Here is a 21,785-nt window from a genome sequence, read left to right as displayed (position 1 = left end):
TGTTTTTCTGATTTTACAAGAAAAAATAATAAACATTTTATCAGCTTTCAGCAGAGATGCCATACACTTTCTGTACTTCCCAATCCTGCGGTTTTTTTTCACTATCACTCTTTGTCCAGTATCTTCAACCCTGAAAGTTCCTTCCATTTGTTTAAAGATAAAAAGCAAAGTTCTTCATGGCCTAGGAAAAAAATTGTAGCGGAGGATAAGGCTAAAAAGGAGCAGGCTGTACTCTACAGCAATCGCCTAAGCAAGGGGTTAGAAAAAGTTTCCTGGTCCCATAGTTACCCTTTAGAAGGAAGAACCAGAGCTTGGGGAGGAGTCGGGGCCACGGGGCCACCCCCGCCCCAGCCCCCCTGCCCGGCGTCGTTGCCACCCGCGGAGATGAAATGTGAGCCTGGGTGGCCGAAGACGCCGGAGTGGCCGCCTTCCCCGCGTCTGAGCGCAGTGGGCCAGACAAAGGGACCTGGGCCCCAGCGCAGCCCATCGCGGGCCACGCGCGCCCCAGCTCCGCGGAGCCCCGCACTCGCCCGCCCGGGACGCGACCAGCCCGGGCTCCCTTCGAAGACTCCCTAGGCAATGGCCGCGTCTCCGCTCCACCCCACTCTCTGGAGCGCTGCCCCCTCCATCTGATCGCCCTCCATCCTCCCATTCCCTCCGGTTCCGGGCTCTCCCTTCGCTCCAAGCTTCTTCCTGGCGCGCAACCTCAGGCCACCGGCTTGGATGGACGCGCCGAGGCTGCCCGTGCGTCCTGGGGTCTTGCTTCCGAAGTTGGTCCTGCTCTTTGTCTGTGCAGGTCAGTGACAGAGGGCGGCGGAGAGGGTCAAAGGCGTGGTGCTGCGCTTGGGTCACGGTCTGGCTAACGTGGTGGAGCTGGACGGACCGGGACCTTTGCAGAAGGGCAGACATGGTTTGGTCCCTGCCAGAGCGACGGCAGAAACCCGCGCACTTCGACCCTCACGCCGTTTTGTTTTGTTCCTTTTCCTCTAACCTTTCCTTTTTGCGTTTCTTTTCTTTTCCTTTCCACCTTGGAAATGGCAATCTAGCGTTTAGGGGCTTTGACTCTCTGGTAAGGGTAAACTATATCCAAATAAACTTATCTATAGGCTAGGCACTGGCCTCTCCACCTTCTGCTTTCTGAATATTCCTGGTTTCTTCTGTTACAAATGAAAAGCCTTAGAGCTTTGTTTTTGTTCTTTGGAAGATTCACAATTGTGGTAGACTGGGCTATTGGGTGCACTGAAGTCAAACATAAGGTTTTTGAGACGCATGAATTCACCCAGGGTCTAATCTGCGTAAGTAGATTTGGATAAACACTTTTCTATAAGAGAAGAGCATCTCATTTCCCTTCTAATTATTCGTAGTAAGAACTGCTAATAATTAATGAAGCAAAGTGGGTTTTCTTGTTCTGTGATTAATATGGAACCCCAAAGGGCCTTTCATTGGTTATTCAGGTATAAAGTTTCTTACACATTTGGTCTTTGAATCAGTTCATATTCACAAAACAATGCAAGCTAAAAGCAGAGTTCTTTGTAAAATGTTTTTGTGTCTCTAAAGTCCTATGACAAAAATTGCAGGCTCACCCATGACCCTCCAATACTAAATGTATATAGAGCACTGCAATTTACCTTTGATACTCGAAAAGATGCAGCAGCTGAAATGATGTTCTTCAACGTTGTACCTGAGCATTAAAAGAATTGAATTTCTCATTCAACCTTGATAGAAAAGTCATCATAACTGCTGTAGACATTTTCAGTCTGTTTATTGAAATGCAAATTAGTGGCTGTCTAGAAGTTATCATTTTAAAGATGTTTTATAGCAGGCAAAAATGCTCACTTTCTAACATAGAAATTCCTAAAAGTAGGATAAGTCCTTCCTATTGAATGAAGAGAATTTACATTTAATCTGTTTATAACATTTATTTATTTTATTAAATTTATATAAGGTTTTCAGAATTTGAGGGATTAACAGTCAATTGCATTAATATTCGTTTTCTATTGCAAAAATCTCTTTATTAGTTCTTTCGAAGCAATTATGCTTTTCACCTCCTCTGCTCGACAGTGTGTAATACCTTCACTCACACATATTCAAACCACTCCATTGAAGCACAATTTTATTTGTTTCCTTGTTATATTCTCTGTGGTAAACTGAAAGCTTCTGCTTCACACATCTCTCTCCCTTCCTCCTGTTGTCCTAGTACTAGGTGCCCAACTCCTCGGGGCTCAGTAAGTCAGTGAAGCCGGCCAGCTACAAGGATGGTTAGTCTAGAAAGTTTTCAGTCCATTCATTTTTCTTCTTTGAAATCCCTCTCCAGAAAGCTACCAAGTAGCTGTAAGCCAGTGCTAAGAAGTGTTTAGCTAATAAGCTCTTTGGTTTCAATTCCTGTACTTCTTATTCAGAGGTCTTTTCATATTCATTCAACTATTACTTATTGAGTGAACTATGTTGAGTCGTAAGAGGTCATGTTCTTATCAGTCTTCTCTGGGAAGTACGGTATGATCATAAATTAATTTAAGGTATAAAAGGTTGTGTCGTAGGTAAAATCATGCGCTATAGACGTTCAAAGAAGAAGACTTTATTGCTGGCTTAAATGAGTAAGCTTCATGAGAAAATGTTTATTTTGTTCAGCAAAAAGATCAATCAATATTTGCTCGGGAAAACTGAATTGAGGAAGACTTGAAGGAACTAGACCTTTGAAAAATAGAGAAACCCTGGACTAAGCGAGATGGAGTAGGATATAGCAGGATGTAGCGTGAACAAAGGCAAAAAATCAAGATCTGTACATTCAACAAAGGATATTTCAGTTTGGTAGGAACTAAGAGATTGGCTGGAAGGAAGGGTTGAGGTTAGATGCTGGAACACCACGGAAATCAAAATAGATCATGGTATTCAATGAATTGCCAGCTTTATGGGACAAAAATCTAAGTACATGCACTGCTCATAATCCAAATTATTTTCCCCAAAGCAGATGCATTCGATTCACATTTCATTTGGCTAAACAAATAAGAAAAAGGTTTCTATACCTGAAGCATAATGTTGTACCATAGAGTTACTTTTGGAAGGAGACCCAGTGAAGTGTGGATATTATTATCTGACTCCCACTGCAGGCTACAAAGGCAGGATTTGGTCAAGGTTTTACCTTCCAGACCTCAGCCAGTAATTCTGTCCCTTCCCTTTCCTTCCTCTCTTATCTCAGCTATAGCTTGCAAGGGCCATTTCTAAGCAAGTGCTTCAAGCCAGATACTGCTTTTCCTGTTCTGCAGATTCCTTAAGGTGGGAGGCAGGGGTGAGTTAAGGAACCTTCTTCCAGACCGTACCTTTCAGGAAAAAGTCATTGAAGAAAGTTTGGCTGATTTTCAGGGACACTAACTTGAACATTAGAAGTAATATTATTTATCTTCCGGGACAAACTGGAATGATTTATTGTTTATCCAGTGAGAAAAAACTACTGTATGGCGGGAACACTATCTATGTCAAATTATTCTCAAGTAACCCAGAGAAAGCAATTAACATAAAAAAGGCTTTGAGGTATGGTTGAAATTTCATTTTGGAGAGGCTGTGATTGTGAATGTGTTTGTCATTCTGATAAATCTCCTCTTTTGGGCAGTTTAATTCTGGGAAGTAGACAAGAGCACTGGAAGATGCCATAAAAACAATGACCAATGTGTAAAAAGATCAAGAGGTTTGCTGCAGGTATAATCCAGCTTCTTGGCTACAAGATTTTGGGTTTGGTTTCCTGTAACATTGGCTCAAAATATTTTGATAACACCCATAGGGTAGTCACTGAAATAAAATGGTAGTAATTGAATCTTTGATATTCATGGAGAGTTTAATAAGATGTCACTGTCCTGGGCATGGTTCAAAAGGCACCCATGAAGTTACTTAGACATAGGTTGTCCTACTCTGACAGAATAGTGAGGACATTAGCTCTCTCACAGTCAGAATGGCTTTTATTTTATTTTTTGTAAAATAATTTCAACTTCTTTAATTTTGAACTCAGGGAATACATGTGGAGATTTATTTATGGGTATATTGTGTGATGCTGACGTTTGAGGTATAATTGATTCCATCACCCAGGTATTGAACATAGTACCCAATAGCTTTTCAACCCCTCCCCTTTCCCTTTCCAACTCCCTCTAGTATTTCCAGTGTCTATTGTTGCCATCTTTATGTCTGTGATTAGCTGATGTTTAGCTCTCACTTATAAGTGAGAACATGTGATATTTGGTTTTCTGTTCCTGCATTAATTTGCGTAGGATTATGGCCTCCATCTGCATCCATCTTGCTGCAAAGGACATGATTTTGTTAGTTTTTTCTGGCTGCATAGTATTCCATGGCATATATGTACCACATTGTCTTTACTGGGTCAGCTATTGATGGACACTTAGGATGACTCAGTGTCTTTGCTATTTTGAATAGTGCTTTGATGAATATACAAATGCATTTGTCTTTTTGATAGAATAATTTATTTCCTTTTGGATATATAGCTCAGCAATGGGATTACTGAGTCAAATGGTAGTTTTGATTAAAGCTCTGAGGAATCTCCAAACTGCTTTCCACAGTGGCTGAACTAAATTCCACTAACAGTGTATAAGTATTTCCTTTATCCACAGGCTCACCAGTATCTGGTTTTTGTTGTTGTTGTTGCTGTTTACTTTTTAATCATAGCCTTCTGGTGGGAAGTGGTATCTCGCCATGGTTTTGATTTGCATTTCTCTGATGATTGCTGACTTGGTGACTTATTGAACATTTTTTTGTTGTGTTGGTTGGCTGCTTGTATGTCTTCTTTTGTGAAGTGTCTTGTTAATGTCCTTTGCCCATTTTTTAATGGGATTATTTGGTTTTTGCTTGTTCAATTATTTAAGTTCCTTAGGGATTCTAGGCATTAGGCTTTTGTCAGATATATAGTTTACAAATATTTTCTCCCATTCTGTAGATAGTTTATTTGGCTGTGCAGAAGCTCTTTAGTTTAATTAAATCCTGCTTGTTAATTGCTTTTGTTGCAATTGCTTTGAGGACTTAGTTATAAATTCCTTCCCAAGGCTGATGTCAGGGAGGGTGTTTCCTAACTTTTCTTATAGGAGTCTTATAGTCTGAAGTCTTTCACTTACATCTTTAATCTATTTTAATTTTTGTATACAGTAAAAAGTAAAAAAATTTTGTATACAGTAATTTTTGTATGGGTCCAGTTTCATTCTTCTGCTTATGGCTAACTGGTTATCCCAGCACCATTTACTGAATAGGGAGTCCCTTCCTCATTACTTATTTTTGCTGACTTTGTCAAAGATCAGATGGCTGTGGGTGTGCATTGAATGGCTTTTAAGAACACGAAGCAAAACATCCCTGCTAAGACCTTTGTATAACTGACCAGTCTAAATATTTGAATAAATTAAACAGCACTAAAAATGAGAGCTATGGAAATTCACCAAGAAAACTGTAAATTAAACAGCCTTTGAAAGTCTGTCGTACTCTGCAAAAGGCATTTATTGTCAATATATTGGCTTCTCCCTTGTATCTAAATCATTAGATTGTGTTTCTGTCTTCAAATTTTAAAAGTGGACTTACGAACTTATTGAATCTCACAAAGGTAATTATTTTTCTCTTTCATTCCTTATTACCACAATCCAGAGGTAAACCTCAAGGGTCATGTTTGTCAAGCTATAATGTAAAAATAAAATTGAGTGGAAGAAAATATGAACTTTTCCATTTGTTCCACAAAAGCCATGCATAATTGTTAATGGTGACTGAACTTTGCTGCCTTTTAATCACATCTCTTTGTAAAGAATCATCTTAGCAGGGAAGTGATTTAAAGGCAATGTAACATTTCCTTTCTGGATAAATCAATTACATAGACATGTAGACATAAATATATTTTGTACTTTGAATGTTACAGCTTTGACAGGAAAGCAAAAGTTTTATATGATTTATATAATAATATTACCTTTAGGAATTGAGTTGGACATGGATTATTTTGTGATTCTTAAATGTACAACCTAAATTTTCAGACTGTACTTTATGTTTTCCTAATCATATATCTGAAACTTATATAGTCATCATAATTTATATGACTGAGTGACAACCTTAGCATGTTAAACATAAATCATTTAGGTGGAATAAAGAATACTCCAAAGCTTGAGTAATTTTTATCCAACATTTTTAGTATAATTTTTCTTGCTGAAAAGTATATGGAAAAAATAGTAATTGCTGATCCTTTACTCAGAAAATAACTCTTTTCCCTTTACATAGTACTGTTTTATACCTTATTGATTCCTCAATCTGACATTAAGTAAACTCTTAATTATTTACAAAATAATTGTCTATGGGGATTTCTTCCTATAACCAATCATCTTTTAATTCAAATGAATTTACAGGATGTGGACTCCTTGTGTTACCATATGTATGCAAACTGTAATTTTGAAGGTTAAAAAATGGCACAAAAAGAAAAGCATGTAATGCACCATCATGGAAAATATTCATCATTTCAAAATTATTCCTTTTTGGTATTATCCATGCAACTAAACATTTCTATTAATTGAGGTTAGTTGAGATTATAATACCCTAAAGTTAGAAGAATTTTTGATTTTTTTGGTTTTATTTCCCGGGCTGGAGTGTAGTGGCATGATCTCAGCTCACTCCATCTCCTGGATTCAAGCAATTCTCCTGCCTCACCCTCCTGAGTAGCTGGGATTACAGGTGTGCACCACCATACCCAGCTAATTTTTGTATTTTTAGCAGAGACAGGGTTTTACCATGTTGGCCAAGCTGGTCTCAAACTCCTAACCTCAAGTGATCCACCTGCCTTGGCCTCCCAAAGTGCTGGGATTACAGGCATGAGCCACTGCTCCTAATTAAGAAGACTTCATCATTTAAAAATTATTTTAAAACTCTATGGACAAATCCAATGACTGAGTAGTTTCATTGTTCATTCCTTCCTTCATTATCCCATTCAACTAACCTGACTAGCAATTATAGTGCTTGGTGTAGAAGATTCAAGAATTGTCTATGTCTTTACAGCTTAGAGTCTAATGGGAAAGAGAGGCTAGTTTAGATCCTTACAAATGTTTTTGATCCTGAGGATGAAAATGAAGATTTAAAACCACTGAAGAGTGGTCACTGGCTGATTAAGATGTGAAATAGAATAATTTTTCCTGAAACTGTTATTTTACAACCATAACTACTGCTCACATGTGGTTTCTGTTTTGTAGATGATTGCCTTGCTCAGTGTGGCAAAGATTGCAGATCTTACTGCTGTGATGGAACCACGCCCTACTGTTGCTCCTACTATGCTTATATTGGGAATATCCTCTCGTGAGTATTAGTCAAATTTGGCAATATTGATGCTCTTCCTCTTGTCCACTTGTCCAGTTATATTTTTAAAAGGTACTAAGTGATAGTTGTGGGCAAGAGATTTCAATACTGGTTATTGACATGAAATCTTTACTGGAGATATTAACACATAGCTATCTAATGGGCTATGTTATTTGAAAAATATGCAAAATAATATACAAAATAAATTGCCTTCATTATAAAGGAACTAAAAAGAGTTATTCTTTTATTGTTTTACTTTGTCTACTTTAATAATATTTAAGTAAACATCATTTTATTGATAATGTTATAACATCATCAGTCATATGGTTTCGTCTGTTTTGTTGAAAGATCTGCAATTAAAATTTGTCATTTAATTATAGCCAGTTTATTTTGCCATCATGTATTAATTTAACACATCCAGTAGATGTCAGGAAAAAGAGAGGGTATGAATAAAAAACAGTTGAAACATGAACTGTCAGTTCTCACATAATACATATACAGCAACTTCAGGAAACAAGTTTAGAGCCTAAAGAAAGCTGGGTATGAGTAATGCAAAGTGATAAATAACAAGGCACGCAAACAAACAAAAGACACATGGGGACTGTGTCTATGTTAAGCATTTCCTTGCTGTGTTAAGCCTGTCCTTGTAACAAATTAGAAATTTATTTTAGAGCTGCTTCTGGACAAAGGAAAATGGAGAAGCTGAACCTGCCTCCAGGGTTGTATGTCTGGAAAAGTGTGCACTTGTCAGTTCCTCAAGAGAGGAACCCACAGCTGAGAAATAAAAGGTTGAGAATTAGGAACATAAGAATTTATTGAGTCAAAATTCCCATGATGTTCAGATAGCAGCAGCGGTCATGCCTGTCTTCTGTTTTGTTTTTCAAGTCCGTATCATGATGATTTGGGAAATGTTCTGTTCCCAAACAGTTCTGTTTAACTCATGCCTACAAAGGCTCAATAGGAAACAGGAAACATTAGGCGCTAAGTCATATGTGCCCGGCTATTTTAGGGACGTGTCCAATGAGACGGCTTATTACACATTCTCCATTTCCCGAGAATAGAAAACCTGGCACCACATAAACCTTCTAGAATCAGTGTTGGGGCTGATATTAGAGACCATGACTCTGAAAATACAAAAAAAAAAAATTATACTTTGGGATACTCTTGAACACTATTACAGATGTGAAAGAAATGTCAAGCTACAATAAAAAATCATGTGTGGGATTTAAGCCTTCTTTGAAATGCAAATAAGCTCTAAAAATGTTTACATTTTTCTTCATGGGTAGTTTGGTAGAAAAGAGATTAAGCCCACTTCTTACATTAGAAAACTGTCCGGATGACTTTTTACAGAAACTCATCAGCTTAAATATGGATATATAATGATGTTTACAGTGGTATATTATTTCACAGTGTTTAAAGGAACTTAAAATATATCATTAATAAATTTAAATTTTGTTCTCAAACGGTCTCCACATGCCAGATGCTGCTGTCCCTGGTAGAGGTTAAGTATAGATTTGGAGAATGTGAAGTCAAAGTGATTCTGGGATTCTTTGGTCATCTGGCTCTCGGCCTGTCTCTCAGTTCACTAACTATATTGTGGAGTGCGTTGTGCTCCCTTTCTCACTCCGTAGCTACCTCCACCCTGGTAAATAGGTATAACTCATAATTACTTATTAATCAGAATATTTTAACATATTTGAATTTACAGATGTACTTGTTATGATTTACATTTGCAGTGAAGTTCACATTTTTATATTCTATGTTTATGTTCTATATGTTTAATTTCACCACTGGTTAAAGTGAAGAATTAGGTGAGTTGATGCATTGATCTAGGTTATTAGGACCAGGTACTTGTTATGTTTGGGGGAAAAAAAATCATGTTTCAGAAGGGAAAATTAACACAGATGACATTATATTTCAGGCAGTTATAACTGAACTTTGTGTTCAAACTAGAAACCACTGAGCATATCTCATGCTAAACAATTCTTAGCAAAAAGAAAGGTGGGGCGGGGGAGACTTTAAAGTGTTTTCCCACTGGATACAAGAGAATACATTTTCAGGATTTCCAGTTATTGTTTAACATTTGAAAAAAGAGTTCTTTGCTCCACCCAAAGTGTGTTTTTCTTTTTTTTTTAAATTGGTGGTTGGGGATATAGTACGTAGGAAAAAAGTTAATTCCAAGAATGCTCACAAGGGTTCCTTTATACACATGTTTTCAAGTATTTCTGTTTTGAAATTCGTAACGATGCTTCCTCTTTTTAAGCATCCAGGCACATTCTTAGTGAAATCATTTTAATTGTCGTAACAAAAAGTTAAACCCTTGCAGTTATTAGAAAAGTAATAAGGAAGAACTGAATCACACATTGAAATGTTAGGAAACCTTGGGAGGCCAAGGCGGGTGGATCACGAGGTCAAGAGATCGAGACCATCCTGGTCAACATGGTGAAACCCCGTCTCTACTAAAAAGACAAAAAATAAGCAGGGCATGGTGGCACGTGCCTGTAATCCCAGCTACTCAGGAGGCTGAGGCAGGAGAATTGCCTGAACCCAGGAGGCGGAGGTTGCGGTGAGCCGAGATCGCACCATTGCACTCCAGCCTGGGTAACAAGAGCGAAACTCCGTCTCAAAAAAAAAAAAAAGAAATGTTAGAAAACTATTTTTATAATTTGGTTTATTTTTTGTTTGTTTTTACAATAAAAATGTTTGCTCAGTTTAAAATGAGCTAAAAAGAGAGCAAAATATAATTTGGGCATTTTAGAGTGTTTGTAAATTGGTTGGGTTAGGGCCATTTGACTGTCCTTGCTCATTCCTTCCCTTACTGAAATAATCAGAGTTGCTGTTTAGCCCTTAATTCTGTTAACTTCAATTGCCCTTGCTCTTTTGCAAACTAACCATTAAGATGTGTTTATAAAGCAGTCACAGGAGCTAATTTAGTTGAAAAGTCTTATTTTACTCAGTTCGCTCTCCTTATTTATTTATTCATTTAATTTTTTGAGACAGAGTCTCATTCCGTCACCAAGGCTGGAGTGCAGTGGCACAATCTCAGCTCACTGCAGCCTCTGCCTCCTGGGTTTAAGTGATTCTCATGCCTCAACCACCCAAGTAGCCAGGATTATAGGCGGGTGCCACTGTGCCTGGCTAATTTTTGTAGTTTTAGTAGAAAGAGGTTTTCACCATGTTGTCCAGGCTGGTGTTGAACTCCTAGCCTGAAGTGATCTGCCCACCTCGGCTTCCCGAAGTGCTGGGATTACAGGCGAGAGCCACTGCACCCCACAATCTCATTTTTTTTTTAAAGATGCTTTCTATTTTAAATAAGAGTTAATTTTGGCAAATAAATTCAGGTGCCATTTTTCTTTCTTATTGCTGTCAGGAATTTTAATATTTACTTCTGTCTTACGAAAAACTTTGAAAATTAAACTTAAAAAATAACATATCTACTTCTGGTTATTATAGTCACAGATACTATAGGAGTATAGTATAGGAGAATTAGTGTTATCCAGAATTTAAGAATAATTTTTACCGTATTCAGCATGTTTAGTTCAGTCATTTAATTATTTATAAATGCATATTGTGTGCCTGTTACCATGGCAGTGCTGGCCTAGGTCCTGGGATCCAAAGATGAAAAGGAAGTCAGAGTCCTCTTGGATGTCCAAGACCTCAAAATCTGATAAGAAAAGAGAGCATAGACAAATAATTCTAATTTGAAGAGCTAATCTATGAAGTATTATTGGAGAACTGGAAAGCTAAGTCTGTCCGTGTGTGTGTGTGTGTGTGTGTGTGTGTGTGTGTGAGAGAGAGAGAGAGAGAGAGAGAGAGTGAGTGTGTGTGTGTGTTTAGGAGGAGATATTTAAGGAACACATCATAAACATGGAATCTGATAAGAGTTTTGAAGGAAAAGTGGATATTTAAGTAAATAGTGAAGAAAAGTAACATGCCTTTTAGACAGACTATTGCATACAAAGTCAAAGATATAAGAAAGGAAATGATCCAATTGAGAAAGTCCCTATTCTTCAGTGTGGCTAGATGGGGCAGGGGTAAACTTTGAATAGAATGTAGGAATAAGTAGGTTAGGCAAAAGATAGATTCTTTAAGGACATCCTTTTATTGGTCCTGCCTAGCAGAACTAAAACAAAATAATTCAGTAGTTTTCTGGAAATCAGATATCTGGTTTTATATAGAACGGGCACATTCTTAGACATCATCAAGACAATAGATAGGCTGGGCGCGGTGGCTCAAGCCTGTAATCCCAGCACTTTGGGAGGCCGAGGCGGGTGGATCACGAGTTCAAGAGACCGAGACCATCCTGGTCAACATGGTGAAACCCCGTCTCTACTAAAAAGACAAAAAATTAGCTGGGCATGGTGGCGCATGCCTGTAATCCCAGCTACTCAGGAGGCTGAGGCAGGAGAATTGCCTGAACCCAGGAGGCGGAGGTTGCGGTGAGCCGAGATCACGCCATTGCACTCCAGCCTGGGTAACAAGAGTGAAACGTCGTCTCAAAAAAAAAAAAAATGACAATAGACAAAGATGAGGAGGCTCCGAATGCAACTTCTTTTTATTTACCCCATAGGTGAAATATGTGAAATGCACACTTTGAGATGTTACACTATTTGAAACCATTTATGACGAACTATGTTACCTTATAATTATTTCTCCATTTAAGAGATTTCTGACCATGAGGGCAACTACCTGAAGATAGAAGCCTCTGAATATTTAAAAAGGAGAATTGGGTCAATTTGAGAAATAAGCAATTTCCTAGCAGATTGATTCTCAAACATTTCATTCAGTAACTCTGCTTCATGGAAGATATTCTGTGATGAATATGGAAAGGGATGTTTAATTTTTTGCTGTTAATGAAATTTAATTGGCATTCCCCAGAAAGTAGATCCAGCATAAAAATGGGGTTTATAGAATACTATTTAGTATTGGTAGAATTCAGGGGAATCGAGGGTGCAATTGAGTGGCTAATTACTGTTATCTAGTGGAACAAGATGAACACAGAACTGAAGTAAAGTTCAGGAAAATGAAGGTAGTCTCTTTTGTAAGAGAATAATTGTACAATATTGAATACGAACAAAACAATGACTAGTTTGGATATAGTGAGCTAGATGACATTTAATTTAATTTAATTTCCTAACTCAAAAATAGATTTTGCTTTTCTACTTTGCCACTGTAAAATACTGATTGGTCTGTGGATTCTTCAGAGTCCCATCTGGCCAACGTAAAATCCCCACGGGAAAAAAAAATCAAGAGGGAGAACTAATAATGGAGACCCTGGTGAGATTAAATTTCTTTTCTTCTCAATGAAATGTGAAAGATGTATTACCCACAGTTTTGCAAAGACAGCTGATAAATATCACAACTGTGATTTCTGAGCCATGCTATGCATGAAAGCAAAACTCAGTTAAAAGATAAAGGTTTCATATTTTCAAATGGCATTTGAGGTCCTATGATCATTAAGTAGCTTAGTGTTCTCTATTAAACAGGTGAGAGTATTCAAACACTGATGAACATAATGCATTTAAAAAGGCCTTTGGCATTGGTTAAAAGAAATAATATGAATTAATTAAAATAATGTTAGTACTGAGATATGAAAAAACCTTTAGAAAGTACATACTGAACAAATCAAAGTATGTGGGAGTCTTATTTTTGTTTCAGTAGCAACACAAAGTAACTAATATGATGTGAAACTAAACAGGAACTTGATTTGAAATGTAGCAACAACTTATGTTTGCTGGAAGAAAGAAGTCAGTGATTTTTCAGATGTATATTTGCATTCTATGAGTTGTTGTATTAAAAACAAATACAAATGTGTAGACAGCTAAAATTTTTCTATGCTATTATTATTGTCTTTGTAAATTAAGCCTAATTGTCAGAAACAGGATTGGGTGTTAGGAAGGAAAAATAAAGTTTCCTGTACATATTTTCAACAATTTATTTTATAGCTATGTACAGTGATCTACATCAGGTTCTGGAGGACATAGCCATGAATGAAACATGAGGTTCCTGCCCTTGACTTGCTTAGAAACTACTGAGGACTATAGATACATCAGCAGATAACTGAACTTGCTGCAGGAAGCACAAAATCCAGTGGGATCAAAGCCGAGGAGCGTTTATTCCAATTTTAGCGTGCTGGGAAGGTTTCTTAAAGAAGAGTAATTCTAAGATCAGTTTTAAAAGGAAAAGCAATTAAAATCATCACTCAGAGTTAAAACGCTTAGCAAACTACGGATATAGAAGAAAAACGTTTAACCTAATAAATATATTTTTCAAAAACCACTGCCCTATCTCAGGCACTGTAATCAATGGTATGTTGGTATAACCCTTCCCTTTAAAGGCAAAAATAAGACAAACTAGTGCCTTCTCCCACTTCTAGTCAGCATTGTACTGGAAATCCTGGCTAGTGCGATCAGCAAGACAAATTTTTAAAAGGTAATAAAAATTAGAATGGAAGAAAGTAAATTGCTCTCATTTACAAATGATTGTCAGTATTCTTCAGACTATTTAAAAAAATGGAATTCACCCAAATTGCAGGATATAAGATTAGTGTACAAAAGTAGTTTATTCCTATATACCAGCAACACTCAATAAGAAAACATAATATATATGTGCATAATACATCTAAGATACAATATTTAAAACTATAATATATCCAGTAGGCAATCCAGTAATAATATATGCACTTGGGGAGTATTATAACCATGTAAAAATTATAAGGGATAAAGAGAGACCTAACAAAATTAAGAGACATATCAAATTGTGGATGCAAGTATTATAAAGATGTCGATATTTGAATATGGCAGTTCTTCCTGAACCGTCTGTAAATTCAGTGCAAATCCAATCAAAATCCCCAGGAACGTTTCTGTTGAATTTGAAAGAACAGGCCTAAAATTTATGTGGGACAGTAAAGAGCCTGCAATGAGAAAAGAGTTATGAAAAAGAACAAGGTCAGAAGATATGCCTTACAGACATCAAGATTTATTATAAAGTTATAACAAATAAATTGTGTGATATCGGTTCACAGATAAACCAAAAGAATATGGAGCTTAGAAACTGACTGATGTATATATGGGAACTGGATAGATAATAGAAATGGCATTACAACCAGTGGAGGTGGATAGATTATGCAACAAGTGTTGCTAAAACAACTAAGATCTATATGGATAAACATTAATTGAGATCAATTCATCACTCCACAATCAAAAATCCACTCTTAGACTAATTACATAAAAACAAAAAGCAAACATTTATGTTTTTAATAGGAGGAGAATAGCATTATGGTATCAGGATAGAAATGTCTAAAATAAAATATTGAAAAACACAAAGGAAAAAATTACTAAAAAATGCTGAACTCTACACTTTACATGGTGAGTTTTATGGGATGTGAATTATATCTCGATTAAAAAAATTTTTAATATAGAGAACAAAGGAATTCCTAGATAAAAAATACAAGGCAAAACCCCACTTGGAGAAGGTATTTGCAGTTCATATGATTCACAAAAGATTAGTAGCCACAATGCCTCAATAGGATAGTGAGCAATGTGTGTGCACAAAAAAAAAGGCATAGAGCAGAAACCTTGATGGTCCATTAACCAGTGAAAGATGCTCCACCTGGCTAACTAAAGCAGGCGAAAACAACTGAAAACATTGAAATACCATCTCACACCCATCGGACTTGCAATAGTTCACGAGTCTGATAGTTCCAAGCAATGTGGGCAAAGATAAAAGGGCTCTCACATTGTTGATGGGAGAACATGAACTGTTCCACTTTGAGAGCAATCTGACCCCATGTAGTAAAGCTGAAGATAGATATCCTTTAGGATTTAGCAGTAACGCCTCTTCTAGATATTTTCCCCAGGAAATTTCCAAATATGCACAAGGAGACATTTATACTGTTGGTTGACATATTATTTAAAAACTAACAAAACTCTGGAAGCAACCCACACCTCCATCAGAAGACAGTGGATAGAGTGTATTCATGCAAAGGAAACAGCAATTAAAATAACTCGATTCATATTAACATACCTTTAGAGTAATCTCAAAACTAATAATGCTGTATGAAGGACTAACTGAAGAGCAATGTGTACAATATGATGCTATTTGCATCACGTTAAACACATAAAATAATTCTGAAAACAGGCATATGTCGTGCATATGTAAATATGTGAGGGAGAGACAAGTACTCATGAATTTCAGGATTGCTCAAGACTGAGAAGTTTCCAGGGATGCAAGACTTTCAATGAAGCAATCTGGATGGTCCTGGGCAAACTGAGACACATGGTCACCCTAGGGAGGAGTGTGGGGAAGTGGCCTTCAACTCTGATATTTCATTGTTCAGTCAGGGTGGAGTGCCTCTGCTTGGGAAGCTAAGGTGGGAGGATCACAGCTACTCGGGAGGCTGAGGTGGGAAGATCACTTGTGCACAGGAATTTGAGACCAGCCTGGACAACACAGCAAGACCCCATCTAAAAAAAAATGTTTTAAATTAAATATTTCAAGAAAGTATAATTATTAACATGTAACAAATCTGGGTAGTGGTATGTAGGTGTTTTATTATAATTCTTATAATTTAAAAAAAAGCAGTGGAAAAATTTGATGATAGTTGTAATGGAGTCACCTGGACACCTTGTTAACATGCCAATTTGGATTTGGTAGGTCTGGATAGGGCCTGAGATTCTGCACTTGTAACCAACTCCCAGGCATTCCTGCCACTACCTAACTTTCCAGTATACTTGGGGAGCGAGGGTGGGTGCTATTTGACAGTGTCTTGTGCTACAGGATAAAAGGACAGAAGAGATGAGTACTTGAGGACTGATGGGATGTGTGGCTAAGGATTGGGACTAAATTAGAGGAACATGTCTGAATTAACTCTGAAGTTTCTGCTTTGGATAAGAGGATGGATGGCGTGCCAGGAACTAATGGGGAATATTCAGGATGGTTTGGAAAGGGAAATGAATTCCACTTTCAGTACATTAAATGAGGAAAAGCCTCTAGGGTATGAACCAAATTCAGTGAGCCTCAGTTGGCAGAATGTTCCATTATGTAGCTCAGTAGAGAGCATGAAGGTCTGGGAGTGAAAAGCTTGGAGATGCTGGGGTCGAAAGGTGTGTGGGAATAAATGAGATATTCCAAAATGAAGTATAATAAATAGAACAGCAAACCAACAACAGAGCCTCAAGCAGATTCAGGAATACGCCGTGATTTCTCCCCTCTTTACATTTGGATACTATTTTAGCCCTTCTCACCTCTGTCAAACTGATCTGTCCTTCACTAATCAACCTGAATACACTCCTTGTGGTAGTGGGGACAATGAATGCCTTTATTTTCTGCTATTTGCTTGTTATGTTTTAGGTTATACACAATGTAGGATTTCTGATATTCCAGTTCATTCTGAATTGAATATGTTACCATAGCAAAGCAGTCTATGTGAGAGTCCTTTTCTTTTTTTAAGACAGAGTCTCACTCGGTCTCCCAGGCTGGAGTGCAGTGGTGCAATCTCGGCTCCCTGCAACCTCCGCCTTCTAGGTTCCAATAATTCTCCTGTTTCAGCCTCCTGAGTATCTGGGACTAGAGGTGGGTGCCACCATGCCCAGCTAATTTTTGTATTTTTAGTAGAGATGGGGTTTCACCATGTTGGCCAAGATGGTCTTGATCTCTTGACCTTGTGATCTGCCTGCCTCAGCCTCCTGAAGTGCTGGGATTACAGGCATGAGCCACTGCTCCTGGCCCGAGAGTCCATTTTTATTTACTTGGATTGTTGTCCACATTAGATTACTTCATATCTGTTCATATAATTTAGGTTTAAAAGCTACTTTAAGGGCCAGGTGTGGTGGCTCACGCCTGTAATACCAGCACTTAGGGAGGCCAAGGTGTGTGGATCACGAGGTCAAGAGATCAAGACCATCCTAGTCAACATGGTGAAACCCCATCTCTACTAAAAATACAAAAAGTAAGCTGGGCATGGTGGTGCATGCCTGTAATCCCAGCTACTCAGGAGGCTGAGGCAGGAGAATTGCCTGAACCCAGAAGGCAGAGCAGTTGTTTGCAGTGAGCCGAGATCGCGCCATTGCACTCCAGCCTGGGTAACAAGAGCGAAACTCCGTCTTAATTAAAAAAAAAAAAAAACTACTTTAATTAGATAGAAATCACAGTTGAATATTATAAAAGAAGGTGTGTTTGGTGGCAGCAGAAATTGCTGGAAGAAAGAGAACTATCATTTATTTAATGCATTCTCTGTCACCGAAACTAAAACCTTGTAAGTTAATTAACCTTCAGAACAGTTCTTGTGACCTACGTATTATTCCCGTCCGTTCAGATGAGAAGGATGAGGCTCAGAGTAAAATCATTTCATATAGCTGCTATGTGAGGAGCTGGCATTTAAAATGAGACATACTTGGCCTATTTCTGCCACTCCTCATTGGCTCCTGAAGATCTGAAGAAGGCTTCAAGATGGGATGAGTAAAAATGATCCATTGCTGTCCTTATGAAGATCTAAACACTGTATTTTGGAGGGAACCTTTTTTTACCCACTATGTCTGAATATGATTCCCTGCTGTATGCTGCTGTTGCATTATCCCTTCTCTAGTTGATATGGTTTGGATTTGTGTCTCTACCCAAATTTCATGTCAAATTGTAATCCCCAATGTTGGAGGAGGGGCCTGGAGGGAGGTGATTACATCCTGGGGGTGAATTTCTCCCTTGCTGTTCTTGTGAGCGAGTCCTCATGAGATCTGATTGTTTAAAAGTATGTAGCCCCTCCCGCTTCATGCTCTTTCCTGCTCCAGCCATGTGAAGACAAGCCTGCTTCCCCTTCCCTTCTGCCATAATTGAAAGTTTTCTGAGGCCTCCTCAGTCATGCTGCCTGCACAGCCTGCAGAAACATGAGTCAATTAAACCTCTTTTCTTCATAAATTACCTAGTCTCGGTATCTTTTCCTAGTAGTGCCAAGACTAATACACTATTCTGTTATTATTTATCAGATTTTTTATGTTCCTTAATTATCTGTCTGCCCTTCCACACCCCAGATCTGAAAGGAGAAGAAGCCTGTTCTGCCAACTCACTATTGAAGCCACAGGGCCTAACAGACTGAAGGATCCAGAATGGATCATTTACATGCAGATCATTTCTTCGTTTAAACATGAAAAACCTGACATTTTGTGGGTTCTAAATTATTATGCATCATCTGGAAAAATATTTGCTCAGCAAAATCAAACCATCATTTAAATGTGTTATTGTTTCAAATAATATCTTTTCATAGAATACAGATTAGGTGTCATTACAGAGCAAAAGGAGTGATAGGATCAGTCACCACTTTCTAATCACACCGTTTATGATAAATTGTAATCAGATGAGGGAGACTAGAATTGAAAAGCCAATTTGATTATAATAATTTAACCTCCCGTCATGTTTCTGGGTTAAATGTGCTCTATGAATGAGGCAATATGATCTGCCAGCCTGTGACTGTTAAGACAACAGGCTCCTGGGCAACTTGCTTTCATAATTTTTGGAGAGAAAATGTTTTATTGATAAAATTGAGGAGGGAAGACTGACACACACCCAGTGATTTTTTACTCCATTATATTGGAAGAACTCTGAGGGGCAGCTGCAACCCGAACACAGGGTCTCCCAGCTGTCTCCAAACGGCAGGATGTTAGGATGTACACACCCATAACTAATGAAAATTTCAGAGGGTGATGGTAACCCCATAAAGTGTAATAGGATTCCATCTGAAAGTGCTATGGGTGAAAGCCTCAGCTATTTAGCCAATAGTAACTCTCTGTCTTAGAAACAAAAGAATTTGTAGTTTCAATATTCATGGTTACAGAAAGGAGAGGAAGAAAAAGGCCCTACAGGTAACAAAAAAATTTATGTCTTTGCACAAATCTGACAAAAACAGGAAAAAAATGACAAATTACTTTAAACATATTGCTGTGTAAATTCACACTGTCAAAAACATAAGCAAAACTGTATCTCTCTATGCTGCATTTTGCAAAAAATGAGAGCTATCTGTGTTTGCAAATGGCCAACTCCACTGTGTGGATACAACATTTTTTTTAACAAACATCAGCCATAAGGTAGGATCAGCTTCCAAAGTATTACACATAGAAATATATTAAAATTTACGTTTATCAAATAAATGCTGAAAACTCTACTTTGAGGTTGCAGTCTCAAGTAATAGTCATTCTTTCACTAAGTAAATGGACCCTCATGGCCTTTGCCAAGTAGAATTAAACAGGAAACAATGCTTTGTAATCCTATTCTTGATTCACAGTAGTTTTAGTGATAGGAAGTTGTAGGAGAAAGACCATGAATGTTTGGATTCAGAAAAATCAGGCTTGGGTTTCTGATGCTGTATGAACTTTGATCTCCTAATGTCACCGAGCCTCAGTTTGTTAATGTGTAAAGAGGTAACAGTAACTTGCCCCTCTGACATACATATTTATAGGTAAAAGCACTTAGAAGGGCTTCACAAATTTTTCCTGTCATTAATGCAAACACTGGGCTTTGAAAACATCCAGGTTCTAAGCCAGGCATGGAAATACATGCCTGTCATCCCAGCAACCAGGAAGATTGAGGTGAGAAGATTGCTTGAGTCCAGGAGTTTGAGTCCAGCCTGAGCAACATAGTGGTCAAAAAGAATCATAATAATAATTTTTAGAATAAATAAAACATGATGGGGAGCAAAATGACTCCTCCAAGGTCATTTGGATAGTCAGTGACTGAGCTGCAGAGTGTCACTTCTGGTGACAGGGCTCCCTCTCTGGCTGTCTGGACTTCATCAACAGGAGAGTACCACCTGTCTCTCCCCAGGAGAGCACTCTCAGCCTTGAGTGAAATAAATGGCGCTCTTAATCAAATGTGATTGCAGTCTGATAACTGCAAAGGCAGTGAATTAAGTACGGTGTCCTGCTGCCCAGCGTTTGCTAAAGGCATAATACAGCCTGAAAAGTCATGTACATTAGATATACAAGTCTGCCGTGTTACCCTACGCTGACTTGTGAATTAGAGGAAGAAACCCACTCAGAAACTAGGAAGTCAAATCTAAATAAAAATATGTAAGCCCGATTTATAGAAAAACATCACATATATAATATCAAAAATCAGGGGGTAATGATTTGCTTTAAAAAATGACTCATTAAGTAATTCCAGTGCTTCATCTCTTTTGATAATATGTCAATATTAATGCACCCAATGGTGTTCTAACTGCCAGCTCGTTTGGCAGTGATCATAGTACTGTATAGACTTGAGCGTGCCTTTGTATGTAACCGCTGAGAATTCCCCTGATTAAGCTCTTTTAAAAAACTGTGTTAATCAGCAGTTCTTTCCATTTAAGTCAAGGCTCCTCAGACTTAAAAGAATAAAAAGGCTACAACTTGCCTCTGATGATACTGTGCACAGCCTCCATTTGCAACAGTCTGCAGATTGAATGTATTTTCAGTGGAATCGAATAAATGCCAGATGGCACGCCAAATAAAAAGTCATTGATCATAGTGAGGATCAACTGAGGTCTTTCCATTTTAAAATGAGTTACTTTTTATTCAGCCTGTTGGCTTTATACCACCAGCTTAATATACATGTTATATATTTTGCTTAGTGTTTATGGTAAAATAGCTTTTGTCTCATTGTATTTAGTTGGGAGGGTTGATTCCAGTTCTGAATAACTTGGAGAAAGCAAACTCCCCGCTCTGCCTCCTACTGAGTGCAACTATGGAGTCTGGACCTAATGCATGAAGCAGCTACTTCAGGACTGTGGGAAGTAAATTCTAGCAGGTGGATTGGGGAACAAGACCAGAATTCAAAATACTACCCAACTAGCCATGAGTTTACCAATTTTTTCCCTCTGTTTACCCGACTCTGGACTAAACACAGCTCAAAACACATAAGTGGACTTCCTGACATGGACAAACAGAGCTGCAGGAGAAGCTCTCTAGTTCTGGCTAAGTAAGCAAGCATAATGTGGACTGGTTCTAGCATCTATACATCAGAGTCCCAGAAGAAAGGAGAAAGAGTGTGGGGTTAAACAATCCCAAGGTTGGTGAAAGAAATAATTTACAGATTTAAGAAACCCAGGAAATTCCAAACTGGATAAACCCAGTTAAATCCACACCCAGATATATCATAATCAAATTGGTTAAAAGCTAAAGAAAAAAAATTTTGGAAGCAGCCAGAGAAAAATAATACATTACCTGTAGGGGAGCTGTGATTTGAATGACTTCATTTTCTCATCTGAAACCACTGAGATCAGGAAAAAGGCATATTTTTAAGTGCCAAAGAATAGAATTGTCAACTTCTATATCCAGTAAAAAAATTCTCCAAGAATAGATATAAAATAAGGACATGCTTAAATTAAGAAAAGTTAAAATATTATTTCAGCAGACCTGATGTAAAAGTTTTTCAGAAAAAAAGCAAATTATACCAGAGAAAACTTGGAATATCATAAAGGAAAAAGAAGGGTAAGAAAATCAAAGTCCTGCCCA

The 21,785-nt window shown here is 37.9% G+C and overlaps 1 protein-coding gene across 1 annotated transcript in view; it reads left to right on the top strand.

Moving 5' to 3' along the window:
* Window positions 1-365: 365 nt before the first annotated feature.
* The window catches only part of CYYR1 (cysteine and tyrosine rich 1), a 111,114-nt gene continuing 89,694 nt past the window's right edge, over window positions 366-21,785 (top strand). The window contains 4 exon segments of the mRNA XM_017967198.4: window positions 366-461; window positions 463-644; window positions 647-796; window positions 7,206-7,308. Of these exon segments, the coding sequence (XP_017822687.1) occupies window positions 385-461; window positions 463-644; window positions 647-796; window positions 7,206-7,308 (512 nt within the window). The 5' untranslated portion in view covers window positions 366-384.

The sequence above is a fragment of the Callithrix jacchus genome, chromosome 21 (genome assembly GCF_049354715.1).
Source record: "Callithrix jacchus isolate 240 chromosome 21, calJac240_pri, whole genome shotgun sequence".
Classification (NCBI taxonomy): Eukaryota; Metazoa; Chordata; class Mammalia; order Primates; family Cebidae; genus Callithrix; species Callithrix jacchus.
Note: the sequence above shows the minus strand (reverse complement) of the source record. Positions and strands in the feature narration are given on the sequence as shown.